The sequence below is a fragment of the Lissotriton helveticus genome, chromosome 10, assembly GCF_964261635.1.
Source record: "Lissotriton helveticus chromosome 10, aLisHel1.1, whole genome shotgun sequence".
NCBI lineage: Eukaryota > Metazoa > Chordata > Amphibia > Caudata > Salamandridae > Lissotriton > Lissotriton helveticus.
Genome location: NC_136071.1, coordinates 186845780 through 186858404, shown reverse-complemented (window position 1 = coordinate 186858404; position 12625 = coordinate 186845780). Strand labels below are relative to the sequence as shown.

General features: G+C 42.4%; 1 protein-coding gene across 1 annotated transcript in view; it reads right to left on the bottom strand.

Annotated features, from left to right (window-relative positions):
* CRYM (crystallin mu) overlaps positions 1 to 6584 on the bottom strand; it is an 83095-nt gene extending 76511 nt beyond the window's left edge. Inside the window, exon 1 of the mRNA XM_078665066.1 lies at positions 6363 to 6584. Within this exon, the coding sequence (XP_078521192.1) occupies positions 6363 to 6529 (167 nt within the window). The 5' untranslated portion in view covers positions 6530 to 6584. The remainder of the gene's footprint in view (positions 1 to 6362) is intronic.
* Positions 6585 to 12625: the final 6041 nt, after the last annotated feature.

Below are 12625 nucleotides of genomic sequence, written 5' to 3'. Positions count from 1 at the left end.
AATGGTAAAGAGTGGTAGTGGCCATAGATCACTTGCATGTCAAGTTGCGCGGACCCCACGTGGATAAAGGTCATGCATGTCCCTGTACCAGACCACGACAGCAGGTCAGTTTTACCTGGCCCATACATCCTGGTTGCAGAGTCGTCGTGGTTGTCCATGGTGCGGAACGGGAGCCGCAGGAGAAGGTTTTACCACTTACACAGTGTTGCGAAACACAACAATGGAGACAAAAGTTGGATGGAGTTGTTTCTAGGTGCAGCATCAAGTGCAGGGGTCAGTTACCGGACTGGTGACCAACAAACCTTGGCTGCGGCAAGCACAGCAGATGGTAACTTCGACGTCTGGTGGTCGCGGGGAACATGGTAACTGTCTGAAACTTTGTGGAAGGTAGGTCTACAGTTCCCACTATGAACTAGACCATCTGGATTTGGGCGATGATGGCCAGTGATTCTTTGAATCCGGAGCACTGTATTACCTGCAGTTTTCAGGGGACTAGTGCCACTAGCCCCCGGGTGTCTGAGGGTGCTTCACGCTCTTTCAGGGGTCCCACTCTCTGGGAGAACCAAGCTTCAGCCTAGGACGAGTCTCGATCACACAGTTCCTAGAGTGTTGTCACAGGGACACAGTATCCCTCTTATGGTTTGGCTGGACAAAGTTCTGTTGTCACAGACACAAGTATCTTCTTTGCTATCTTCGATGCAAGATGATTCAGAACTGAGATTCTGGTGTCAGAGGGGACCCTTAAATCCTAGATTTAGGAGAGTTAGGAGTGTGGAAGCAAGCAACCAATGGGCTGCTAGTTCCTGCAACTATTCCACTCCTGAGGTGACCACATACAGGGGTGTGGGTCACCTTTTCTACCCAGAACCCTCTATTTCTACCAATTTTTAAAATGGCAGAAGTCTTTCTTGTCTGTACAGACCAGGCAGCTCACCCTAGAGGTGTGGCTAGCCGTCTAGGGGTATTCATCTCCTGCATACCTCATTTCCCACCTGCCCAGCTGCAAATGTGCCTGGGAAGGCGGAGTGCTGTTTCCTCATCTGGGAGTCATCCCTGATGCATATCAGAGGCGGTGTAGCCTTAAAAGCTCATTGCCTTGATGTGCTACTACACTAGCCTTCCTGGGAGGGAGGAGGTGTGACCTGACCACTGGGAGGGATCACACTGGCAGGAGGTCAGAATTCAATCTTGGCAGCAGCCACCGCTGGCTGACAGCCAGAGCACAGAGAAGCTGGGGCAACCGGGTTGGCAACCTCTAAGGTAGTCACTTGGGTGCATACCATATTGCCCTCGACTCGAGATTCATGTCAGGGGTGTGAAGGCACGTTGTTTGATACCAAACACAGCATATTTAGGAAGGACCATAATGGTGATGCCAACCTCGGGTTTCCCTGTGTGCCAATCCATGTTATCCTTTGGACAGTCTACCACTTATAGTGTCCTTTAATGGTAGAGGCCACTATAGGGATATTTAAGCTTGCACTTGCATGCCCACAACTTTAACCTAAGGCACCCTGCTTCCTGGGCTCAGGAGGCCTTCCTTTGGTGTGGCCGACATACATTAAAAACAGTGAATTGACTTTGCCATACATGGTGTGGACAAAGTCGAAATGTAGCAGTTTGCACAGTTCCTGCAGTCTGAAATGGCAGGCCTGCTGTCAGTAGTTTACTTGGGTCACTCAGGGTGGCACAAACAGTGCTGCAAGCCCTGGGGACCCCTTTACCACCCTTGCCCCGGGTACCACTAGTACCACTGGCTCTGGAGCCTGATTAGCAGACTTCAGTGCACTGTCTGAGTTTGAAATCAGCATCTAGTACTCCAAATGGGGGCAAAAGTGGGGGTCATCTGCAAATAGCCCTGTTTTCTTACAGGTTCTATTCAAATGTGTTTTTGTTTTAATAGTGGTGGGAGTGGGGTACAACGAGGAGAATGTAGGAGGAAGCAACAGGAAGTGGATGAGGGAGGGGAGAAGTAGCACCTGAGGGACAGCATTACTGGGGGTAGGGCAGAAGGACACAAACAAGAAAGCTAACACGAAGATTGAGGGAGGCAGGGAGTTTGGTGAGGGAGAAAAGCACACAAGAGTGAGCTTGCAAGATAAGGGAGACAGCAACATGAAGCGCGGAGGTGAGAAACATATACGAAAGAGAGCTGGAATGTTCATTCACTATCATGGAGTTCTTAAGCAAAAAGAAAAAAACAAGACACCTAAAACTGAGTAGTGGGAGGATAGAAGCCATCCACTAAGAGAGGCGGCAAAGAGGCTATGCTCCAGTTAAGCGACAAGCAAAAGAAGGGTACGATGGGTTAAAGAAAGCCATTGAATAAGAAGTAAACAATAGTGAAAAGGTAAATTAATGGTAAGCAATGGGTCGGGTGTAAACCCCTGTAAATTATTGGAAATCTTAAAATAGGTCTTTTGCCACCAAACAAATTGTGCTGTATAGTAGGCTCAACCTAAAAAGGTGTGGTATATTTTGAAAATATTTGTACTACCTATGTTGGCATATTACAAAATAAATAAACTTGGGCTTGACTTATAAATGCACATACACCTCTCTCACACACTTCACGGACTACAATATTGTTCCAAATATTTTGAGAATATTAGCCATATGTATCGTGCACATAGCTAGTTAAGTGTCTCTTAGCTCACTCATGGCAACATAAAGGCATTCTTGGAGCAGGATTCTTGGACTTCAAGAATTTCAGTCCCTGTTTTCACTCTTTCTAAATTAATGTTTAGAATTATAAACAGGGCTCTCGGTTTTATGGTATTTCTTTTTAACATTTCTGTCTCTATTTATTTATCATAATGTTTTGGGCATTTTATCTATATTTATACATATTTATATTTATTTTGGGATCTGTGAATAAATATAGTAGTTACTCCTGTATACCCACATTTATTTGACCAATAAATGTGCACTCATACTTTGACGCCTGTCCTATTTTAGCACATTTAGCAGCCAAGTAAAATAAAACTATAAAGCCACATGAAAATATTTGCACAATAGCACAAACATATGCTAAGACATGCACTTATTTAAGGAAATGTAATGTGTTTTCCGACTCCACATGCTCTCAATTTGCACAACTATTGGCTGAGAATTCATGAACAACAAGCAGAGTCAATGAGAAGATGCTCAATTTCTCTGTACATTTCCACTTTTACAAATGAATACAGGCTGGAACACACTGTTTTCTGTCCTTATTTATTCATCTGTAAAATTCAGTAAAAACAGAAAAGTGGAACCCTTAATTGTAAACAATTAATTTTAATATCACTTAATGCAGTAATACATTAAAAGGATTAAATATTCCTATATAAAAAAACATCTCTACTTTGTTCATAATAGGAGACTAGTGACACACCCAGTCGCCTCTTATAATAAAATGACGTGGCCAATCAACTGTAATAACTTATTACAGTTGAATTCTGATGTCACAATGCCTGCTACCAGAGCCAGCAATCGAAGGGAAAGGCAGATCAGGTCATGAGCATAAATAAAGCAGCTGTTTAAAGAACTAAAATGAAATGTTCCTTTCTTTCTTTTGCTCTTTTTTACTTGTTATACAGTGACAAGTAGAAAATAAATATTATGGCAACATTTTATTTTTGCACTTATTTGGTTATTATAGAAAGGTTAAAATCTTTCTCCATGTTTCTACAGATTCCTGCACCTTTAAAGAATTACTTAAAGAACAATTAAACCTATTGTAATATATTTTTGCGACAAATATCTAAAATCTTTTTTGATTTGTTTAATTTTGCACTACAGATTCTATTTTGTATTCTTCATGTTTGCAAATCTACTCTCTCTTTCATATGAAAGAGCTATGCACCAAGAATGTAAGTGGTTTGTGGGAAAGGTGATGGTGTGGCTATGTATTATAAGGAATAACGTACCCCCTCTGGTAAATATTAGGGATATTGCAACTAACCTCTAAGTTACATACCTTTAAAAAGGAACTAGGCGTTAGGCCTTGTTCCTCTATCTGATGATATGGACAGAGGGGTCCCAGACTGAGGAGGAGGAAAGATTTTATACCATAAAACCAATTACAAACACAAATTAACAGACAAAGAACAAATCAAGGTACCATGTTTTATTCACAGGGTACTCAGAAACTTCTTATTAGTTGTCAAGTATACATCAAAAAGATTTCTTGTTTTTAGAAGCAATTGTGCCCACATACGTGAAAAAAGGTGGTGGGGGGGTGTGCAGTGGAGGGATTAGGTGAAAATGAGGAAACAAATCTTCATTAGGTGACAAACCAAATTTGTACAATGTCGAAGTGGTTCCCCAAGTAGGGGCCACACATTATGGGTAAACAAAAAACAACAATCCTTGAAAAACAGACTTCTATGGACAGCTGTATACATTTTGCTAGAGTTAGAAGCTGGTGTCGTGGGGGTAGGTTGTCTACATTTCGACCCTAAATTGTGGTGGACTCACTGCTATCTGCCGTGAAAAGACATCGGGTAGACGTTCAAGGAAGGAACACGGCCCTTGACGTGGTGTGTCAAACTCGCGTCTGAGTTACCTCCTAGAATCAAGTGACTAGTTACGTCTACCCCGATGTCTTTTCACGACAGATAGCAGTGAGTCCACCACAATTTTGCCTAGATTGAACCAGAGAGGACTTCGATCTCATTCCTCTCACAGCAGCAATGTGACGGCGCGTGCCTCAAATTGTTGACCCCCTGTACTAACCAGATCTTTGAACTAATTGTGTGGATGCAGGACCCCCGACAACGCCCACCTACTGCTTACCTAACGAAAGCAGGAATTTTGCCCACTTCATCTTCTATGTCCTGAAGAAGACCCGCTCTGTAAGGGAAACTGCCCCTACCAGGAATAGGGTCGAAACGTAGACAACCTACCCCCACGACACCAGCTTCTAACTCTAGCAAGATTTATACAGCTGTCCATAGAAGTCTGTTTTTCAAGGATTGTTGGTTTTTGTTTACACGTAATGTGTGGCCCCTACTTGGGGAACCACTTCGACATTGTACAAATTTGGTTTGTCACCTAATGAAGATTTGTTTCCTCATTTTCACCTAATCCCTCCACAGCACCCCCCCCCCCACCACCTTTTTTCACGTATGTGGGCACAATTGCTTCTAAAAACAAGAAATCTTTTTGATGTATACTTGACAACTAATAAGAAGTTTCCGAGTACCCTGTGAATAAAACATGGTACCTTGATTTGTTCTTTGTCTGTTAATTTGTGTTTGTAATTGGTTTTATGGTATAAAATCTTTTCTCCTCCTCAGTCTGGGACCCCTCTGTCCATATCATTATCTACCCAGCTCCTTGAGACTTTGTTGGGTTCAACCCTGTTTGATATAACTTGTTCCTCTATCTGGTCATTGAACACCTTGGTGACTTGCAATATCCTTATAATGAATGGCAATGTGTACTTTACTCAATATATCATTTAATGTGCCCAATCAAAAAAAATCAAAATGTTAAAAAAAAAATACAATTAATAAATCTTGTCATATCTTTTATATTAACTGTTGTATGCTTTAGCTGCTAATTCCTTCACTGGCCGGGCAGTGGTTCTCTTCACTTTTGGGATGAAGCAAGACCCTGGATTTACTCAGATTGCCTTGTGCAGTCCTGTCAAGTGTCACGCTTTCCAGGTTAGATTAACGCCTTTTTATAATATTTCCGCATCCCCGACAGGGACTAGAAATGACCACGCAATTTCGTTGCACTTACCAGAGTCGGCAAAGTCGTCTGAGAAAATACAATAAAGCAGATGGTCGCGCACAGTCCGCCCTATAGTTTATAGGAGAAAAAGCCTATAGGCTCTGTTGAATTCAAAATTACTTTCTAAAGATCCCACTCCTTCTCCCTCCCATATCCATTCTGCTCCAGACAGGAGGATGTTAATTGGATAAACAGTGAGATCTTTGCAAAAAAATAATTAAATAAATAGAAATATTCACACATTTTAAGTTAATTTGTTCTGAGGATGGGGAACATATGTATTTAAGAATAATTGTTAATAAATGATGCGGATCAAGATTTGCGATCGCAAACCTACGAAATGGACGCCAAGAGGCTCGCACTCTCTTATGAATGTGACTAATGCCTTTGTTCACCTCTGCTTTACAGGAGGACAATCTGCATTCTGCCCATTGCTCGCATCTCTTGTCTTTTACGGACTCCAAAGTCCAGGAATGTTCGGGTTAGTAAATGACATTATTAACTGACCTTGCATTTGTATTGCAGAAGCATTATCACTGGTTAAGGCGGAAATAGAGAGGCAGTTCACGCATCTCCCCGTCTCTCCGCTGGTGCAGCGCCCAGAATCTCTGCACTAGTAGTAAGGCACTCTTTCTTACCCGCTGTACTTTGCAACGGGAACGATGGTCCGCAGAGGCTGGACAACTCCACCTTCAGCGCCACGGGAGAAGTTGGCCAGGGCTCTCTCCAGCTGCTGGATGAGTTCAGGAAACTTTAAAAACTCCTCGACGACTTCTGCCGCTATGAAAGCCGGGCGCGCGCTCATGGTGACAGGGTTCACAGCTGAAGAGGGCTCGTGCTGCAGGTCCTGCTGCAGTACAGGCGAGCGGTCAGCGAGGTTCGGCCACGCCCCCTGTGCTTGGGCAAAACGAATCCTCCAATCGGGACTCCAGTTCTGGTGGGTAGAATCCTTTCCAGGCAAAAGGCGTGTCTTGCAACTCACAACACGATACTGCCCAGGCTTGTGTCATGTGTGTGCCCTTCTTCTGCCACTTGGTGCGGATGTCACCGCCTGATGAGTGACAGTTCCACATTTACAATGCACTGAGTTTAGGACAGGTTGGTTCCCTGCTGTAATTTTTTAGACCACTGCTACTTAAAGTGAAACTACAAGACAAAAATGCAACTCCCTGTCAGATAAAAAGCTTAGCTAGGATAATGCTCAGCCCACGTGGAAAATATTATGTGTAGACTCCAGAGTTTATAGGAGTTGCCGCAAAGCCATTTGTTAGCTCAGCAAAAGCGGGTTATAAATGTCAAAGTAAGAACTTTGGGGATCAAACCTTCTCTTCGGAAAACATACCTTAATAGCTAGATACGATCAGTTTATTCCAGAGTGGTTGTAGTTCTTGAAACTAGGGTTGAGGCTTGCCCTAAAATGAAAATAGATTTGAGAAACTTAAAAGACTTGTACAGCTTCAGGTCAGATATTTTTAATGCATGTCATGCTTTTATTTTAAAGAATGCCTCCTGTTTAAGCATTTTATGCATAGTATTCAACTAAAACTGTAACTCGTTACTTTCCAGATTTGCGTGCGTGCCTGGTCATTTCAGACCAATAATTTGTTTCATTGTGTGCTTCACGCCACACCCAGTGTCGGCTTGCATGTAAGGAGGGCGAGGGATAAAAATAAAAGTAAAAATCAAGTAAAGAAAAATACTCCCACTTACCTTCCTGGCATGACGCCCTCCACCTCGCACGGGTCTTCTCCAGGCAGGGTCCAGGAAAATGCAGTAACCAATTCTGCCGCTGCTCTAGCAGCACTAGGATTGGCGGGAGCGTCCTATCTCGCCTCTCCCGAGGACACCGGAGCCCTATTATGCTGTCTCTAATCCAACTGTCTAAAACAGCTGGGTTAGAGAAGTGTAAATGTGCATGTCTGGCTCGCCGTCACAAGACAGCCGGCCAAACAGACATGCACACTTTAAACTTAAAGTGCCCTGCCCATCACTGCTTTCTGTTGCTGCCTGACTGGCAGCAGCAGAAATCAGAAAGCCCCGCCCCCCGAACTGACGCTCGGCTCGGGGTTTTGAAAAATAAAATGGTAAAAATGAACTTTTATTATCATTTTATTTTTCTATCTCTATGGGCAGTTTTTTAGTGGAGTGACACTCCTCTGCCTTAACGCAGGAGCCTCGCCCCTGGACACACCACATGGCTTTCAATATAACCTAACAGTCCCATATCACCATAAAATTCTCTAGACGCAAATAAATGCTGCCTACTCATCCTCCTAGACCTATCAGCGCCCTTTGACACAGTCGATCACAAGCTGCCTTTGGAATCCCTCCAACAAAGGATCGGGGCTGATGACCTGGTTTTGAAATGGTTTACCTCACATGTATATAATCGCTCCCAACTAATAGAAATAAAAGAAATAGCTCAACTTCAGTTACCTCCACCATTACCATGGGTGCCCCCCAAGGCTCGGTCCTCTCACCTACACTCTTTAATATATACAAAGAACCGCTCATCACCGTACTCAAACAAGCAAACTGTAGTAATGATGTCCTCAGGCAGGTGATATAAATAACTGGTTTATTAGATATTAGGTAGATAAGATAGTATAAACCATAAAGACCCCAACAGGAACATCCTGCAAGATGCTCAGCCCCAAGCCAACTGCCAGACTAAGCCCACAGATTGCCAACATTCCACAGAGCATCATAACCAGAACATTCTATAATAAAAGGGGATACTGCAAGGATACTACATTATCCTCTCCCTTTACTAACGGAACACAATAAAGTTAAAGGGAAAGAAACAAAGAACAGAAAAGTAATATACTTATTAAGAAATCTGTAACCCAAGGATGTAATTAAAATTAGCATCACGAGAGGGAAAACAGAAATACAAAAATTGTAAGAGAAGAAGGAAAGTAAATAGATAGAATCAACCTCACCATCCTTCTCCTCCTCTAATTTAGAACAATGTAATAATATGTAAATATTGAGCACTTTTAATCATTGAACTCACCAGAAACCCAAGAAAGTGCTACAGACAAAAACAAAATAAATTTTTTTTTTAACACATCTGTAGTAAAAGACACCATGGGACTACAAACCCATGTGTATAATACGTATATGTGTAAAATAGACGATGAAGGGAAAAAAAATTCTATATTAGCCTAAAAACTGAGGACCATTAAACAAAAGGGACTAAAGACCCAAACCCTAAATCAGTCCCAAAAAAACTAGAGGCAATGAATGTGAAACAGGAAAAATATCATGAAAAAATAGTGACGTAGCTAAGAAAAACGCCACCCCTGTCTTAAGGGACACTAAAAGGACTCAAAAGGACATTTTGCATGTGCCAGAGTAATGGGACTAAAACCCATTCTAAAGTGCTTCTCACATCAGAAGACTGTGACGTAGTCAAAAACGCCACTTCTCTTTTAAGAGACACTATGGGACTCAAACCCCAGTGTAAAACTATTTAGGTGGGACTGACACCCCTTAAAAACACAAAGGTGGGACTCACACCCCCTCAAACGAAAATTACTAATTTCAATATTAAAAAGATAATGTGTTGCAGGGTAATGGGACTAAAACCCATTCCTAAGGATCACAGGACTGAAACCCGCACCTACATCAAAAATAGCGTGTTACAGGGTAATGGGACTAAAACCCATTACTTAACATCTCTGTCAGTCACACACACAATACCGTAACATAACACTTTCTCCATTATAAAATGGCCAGCAAAATACAATAAGAGTAAGTCTATGCTCCGGTGAGCGATCTCTCACTCGAGGTCTCCAAAGTAGATCTTCGATCTCAAAAATTTGTAGCTGTAATAATTTCCGACTTGTCAGCGACATTCTGTTTTCATCCATCTAAACGTTTCAATCAGTTTATAAGAATAATAAACACTCTGCCTGTTCGTTATGCCTCATGTCTCACACTTTCCTTGAAGGTTCGTAGAAAAGAAAAATGTGGTTCCCATGGTAACAATGGACAAGTAACCTCAGTACGCAAAATGGTGTCGCGTTTCTTACGTTGTGCAGGGAGGTTCTGCGCACAGCGTTGCTGACGGACGTGAAGAGGACGCACACTTTCAAGACGTCATAGAGTGCTGAGGAGCAAAGGTAAGCCTCGCGTGCATGTCGCGCACATTGTCAAGATTCAAAATGACAGTTGGTATCTTTAGCAAGTCGTATGACGCAGTAAAAATAATGTATTAGTTGAAAATGAAGTTTCCTTTAGAAACAAATACGATGTAAAAATACACTTCCAATTCCTCTAGTCCCGACTCATGTTCTATTTCTTGAGACAGTTCAAGAAAAAGTTTCGCACACCCTTCAAACGCTATGAAAGTGACATTGGCTGATTGGCTTGAAAGATTAATAGTTCGTTTCTCTGTTAGTCCCAAAATGAATGTTACTCGATGTGCTTCCAAGATAAACTTGAGACATAAACAGTGCTTCCGCTTGTTGTAAACAAGTGATTAATGTCTTCAGAGCGAAAAAAAAAACATAGGATGAATAACAACACATCTATGTTAATTTTGTGCTTGTGAAAGTACCAGTTTTTCGATGTGTACGAGTGACTTAAATTATAAATTCTGTGTAGACTGTGTATCACATACTCTAACAGGCACAATGTTCAAATGTCTCGTAGTAGGTCGCATTCAAAGCGCCAAAAACAAGTAAAATAATATTAAGCTTACTTCTGACGTGTAAGATGATCATATGTACAAGGAAACCACTAACCGCACATTTTGACAAAGGCTGTCCGATGTGAAGGACACTGGTGGGGTCATTTTTCTTGTTGTGCAGATGTTTCTTTAGTGGCTCCTCACTCTGAAGTTTGAATTTCTCTTGGTATATCTCTTGTCTTGTACTGTATCTTTTGGTTCTTGTTCCTTTAATTTTTATCTTCATGTTGGCGCTTGTCATTTATTTTCTTCTGAATGATTTTCTTTTGTAGACTACTTCTGAGTTATATTTGTTGATTTTTGCTTTGCCTTGTACGTGGGAAGGTCGTCCTCGTCGCCATATTTTTTGTAGTAATGATGTCCTCAGGCAGGTGATATAAATAACTGGTTTATTAGATATTAGGTAGATAAGATAGTATAAACCATAAAGACCCCAACAGGAACATCCTGCAAGATGCTCAGCCCCAAGCCAACTGCCAGACTAAGCCCACAGATTGCCAACATTCCACAGAGCATCATAACCAGAACATTCTATAATAAAAGGGGATAGTGCAAGGATACTACACAAACTTCTCATACCACCTCTATGCAGGCAACACCCATCTCTACTTAGAAGTATTCTCACTAGAAGACTTACGACAGCTAAACAACACTCTCATAAAAGTCCAACATTGGCTCTCACGCAACGACCTGAAACTCAACCAAGACAAAACTGAAACCGTTCTCCTTTCCAACAATGGACAATCTAATCTACATATCATCTACGCTTTTAACTGCAAATTGACTTAGACTGAATCGGTCAAATCTTTGGGGATCACCTTGGACCTAATTCTGAGCATAAATTTATGCATAAAGAATACAGCAAAGAGTGCATTCTACAACCTAAAACTCTTACACAAAATCAAGCCCTTCCTTCCTCCGAATGATCTAAAAACTGCCACACATGCAGTGGTGCTGTCTAGACTAGACTACGGGAACGTTCCCCTCACTAGCACTTTGCCCCCCTAAGAGCCATAAAATGCAATAGCAGCTAGGATGGTCACTGGAGTAAAAAGATACAAACACATTTCTCTCTCCCTAAGAAAGTTAAAATGGCTCCAAATTGAAGTCTGCTGCTGTTACAAAACTGCCTGTCTCACTCACAAAGTCCTTCATACTGGAACACCTGTCTACTTTGCATCCAAAATCACAAAGGCGGGCCAGGCGAGAAATTTAAAAAGCTCCAACACTCTGCTTCTCATCCCACCCGAAACACATAAACAAAAAGCCCTTGCATGTTCCTTCTCGGGGAATGCCCCCAAAAGCTGAAACACCTTTCCAGATAATATCAGGACAAATGCTTCCTTCGAGAGGTTCAAAAGACAATTGAAAGATCATCTCCTCAATCAGCACCTCAACTCTTCAGTCCGTAACACCATGCACACAACTGAAATCTCGTCCTTGAATTATTAACTGTTTGTTTGTGCACTTTGTAATCAATGTGGTTTTTTTGCACTGCCTTGACTATGGGCCATATGTATCATTCAAAATTGCGATCGCAAACGCCGAAATTCTCAGAATTTCGGCGTTTGCGATCACAATTTAGCTAAGTGGGATGTATTAAGGTAAAACTGCCTCGCAAAATAAGGAATCGCAAAATTTGCGATTCCTTATTTTGCAATTGCATTTAAGGAATCGCAAAGTTTTAAGAGTGTGTGTGGTTGTGCGCGACTGAAGTCCTGAGGCGGAAAGCCGGGACGAAGTGTGTTTTTAAACTGTTGTATTTACTGTGTTTTAAAAATTGCACTGATTTTAATTTGGGAACGTCAAAAACTAAATTTGGACACTCACCCGACCCCAGCCTCGGAATTGACTTTTTTACCGCTGCGTGATAGCGGATTGCTGGCCAAAGACTCGCATTGAGGTCAAGTTTGGCTTACTTGGGCCACCCTGCCCACTCTCTATCCCCACTGCAGCCGAGTAGGCGCTGCTTGGGGGCTGACATCTTGGAGCAGGGCGAGAGGCGATTGCTTAGCCCCTCCCCGCCCTCACGCCACTGACAGCATATAATGATTCTCTCATCAGGAGGCGCAGCGGACGGGCGCAGCGGCGGCGCCGAAGGTGCGCCTAAGGTAAGCCCGTCTGCGCCCGTCCGTGCCTCGACCGGACCTAGGGCCATATCCTCTGGCCCACTCCTAACATACTCTAGAGAATCTTTGGTAGCTC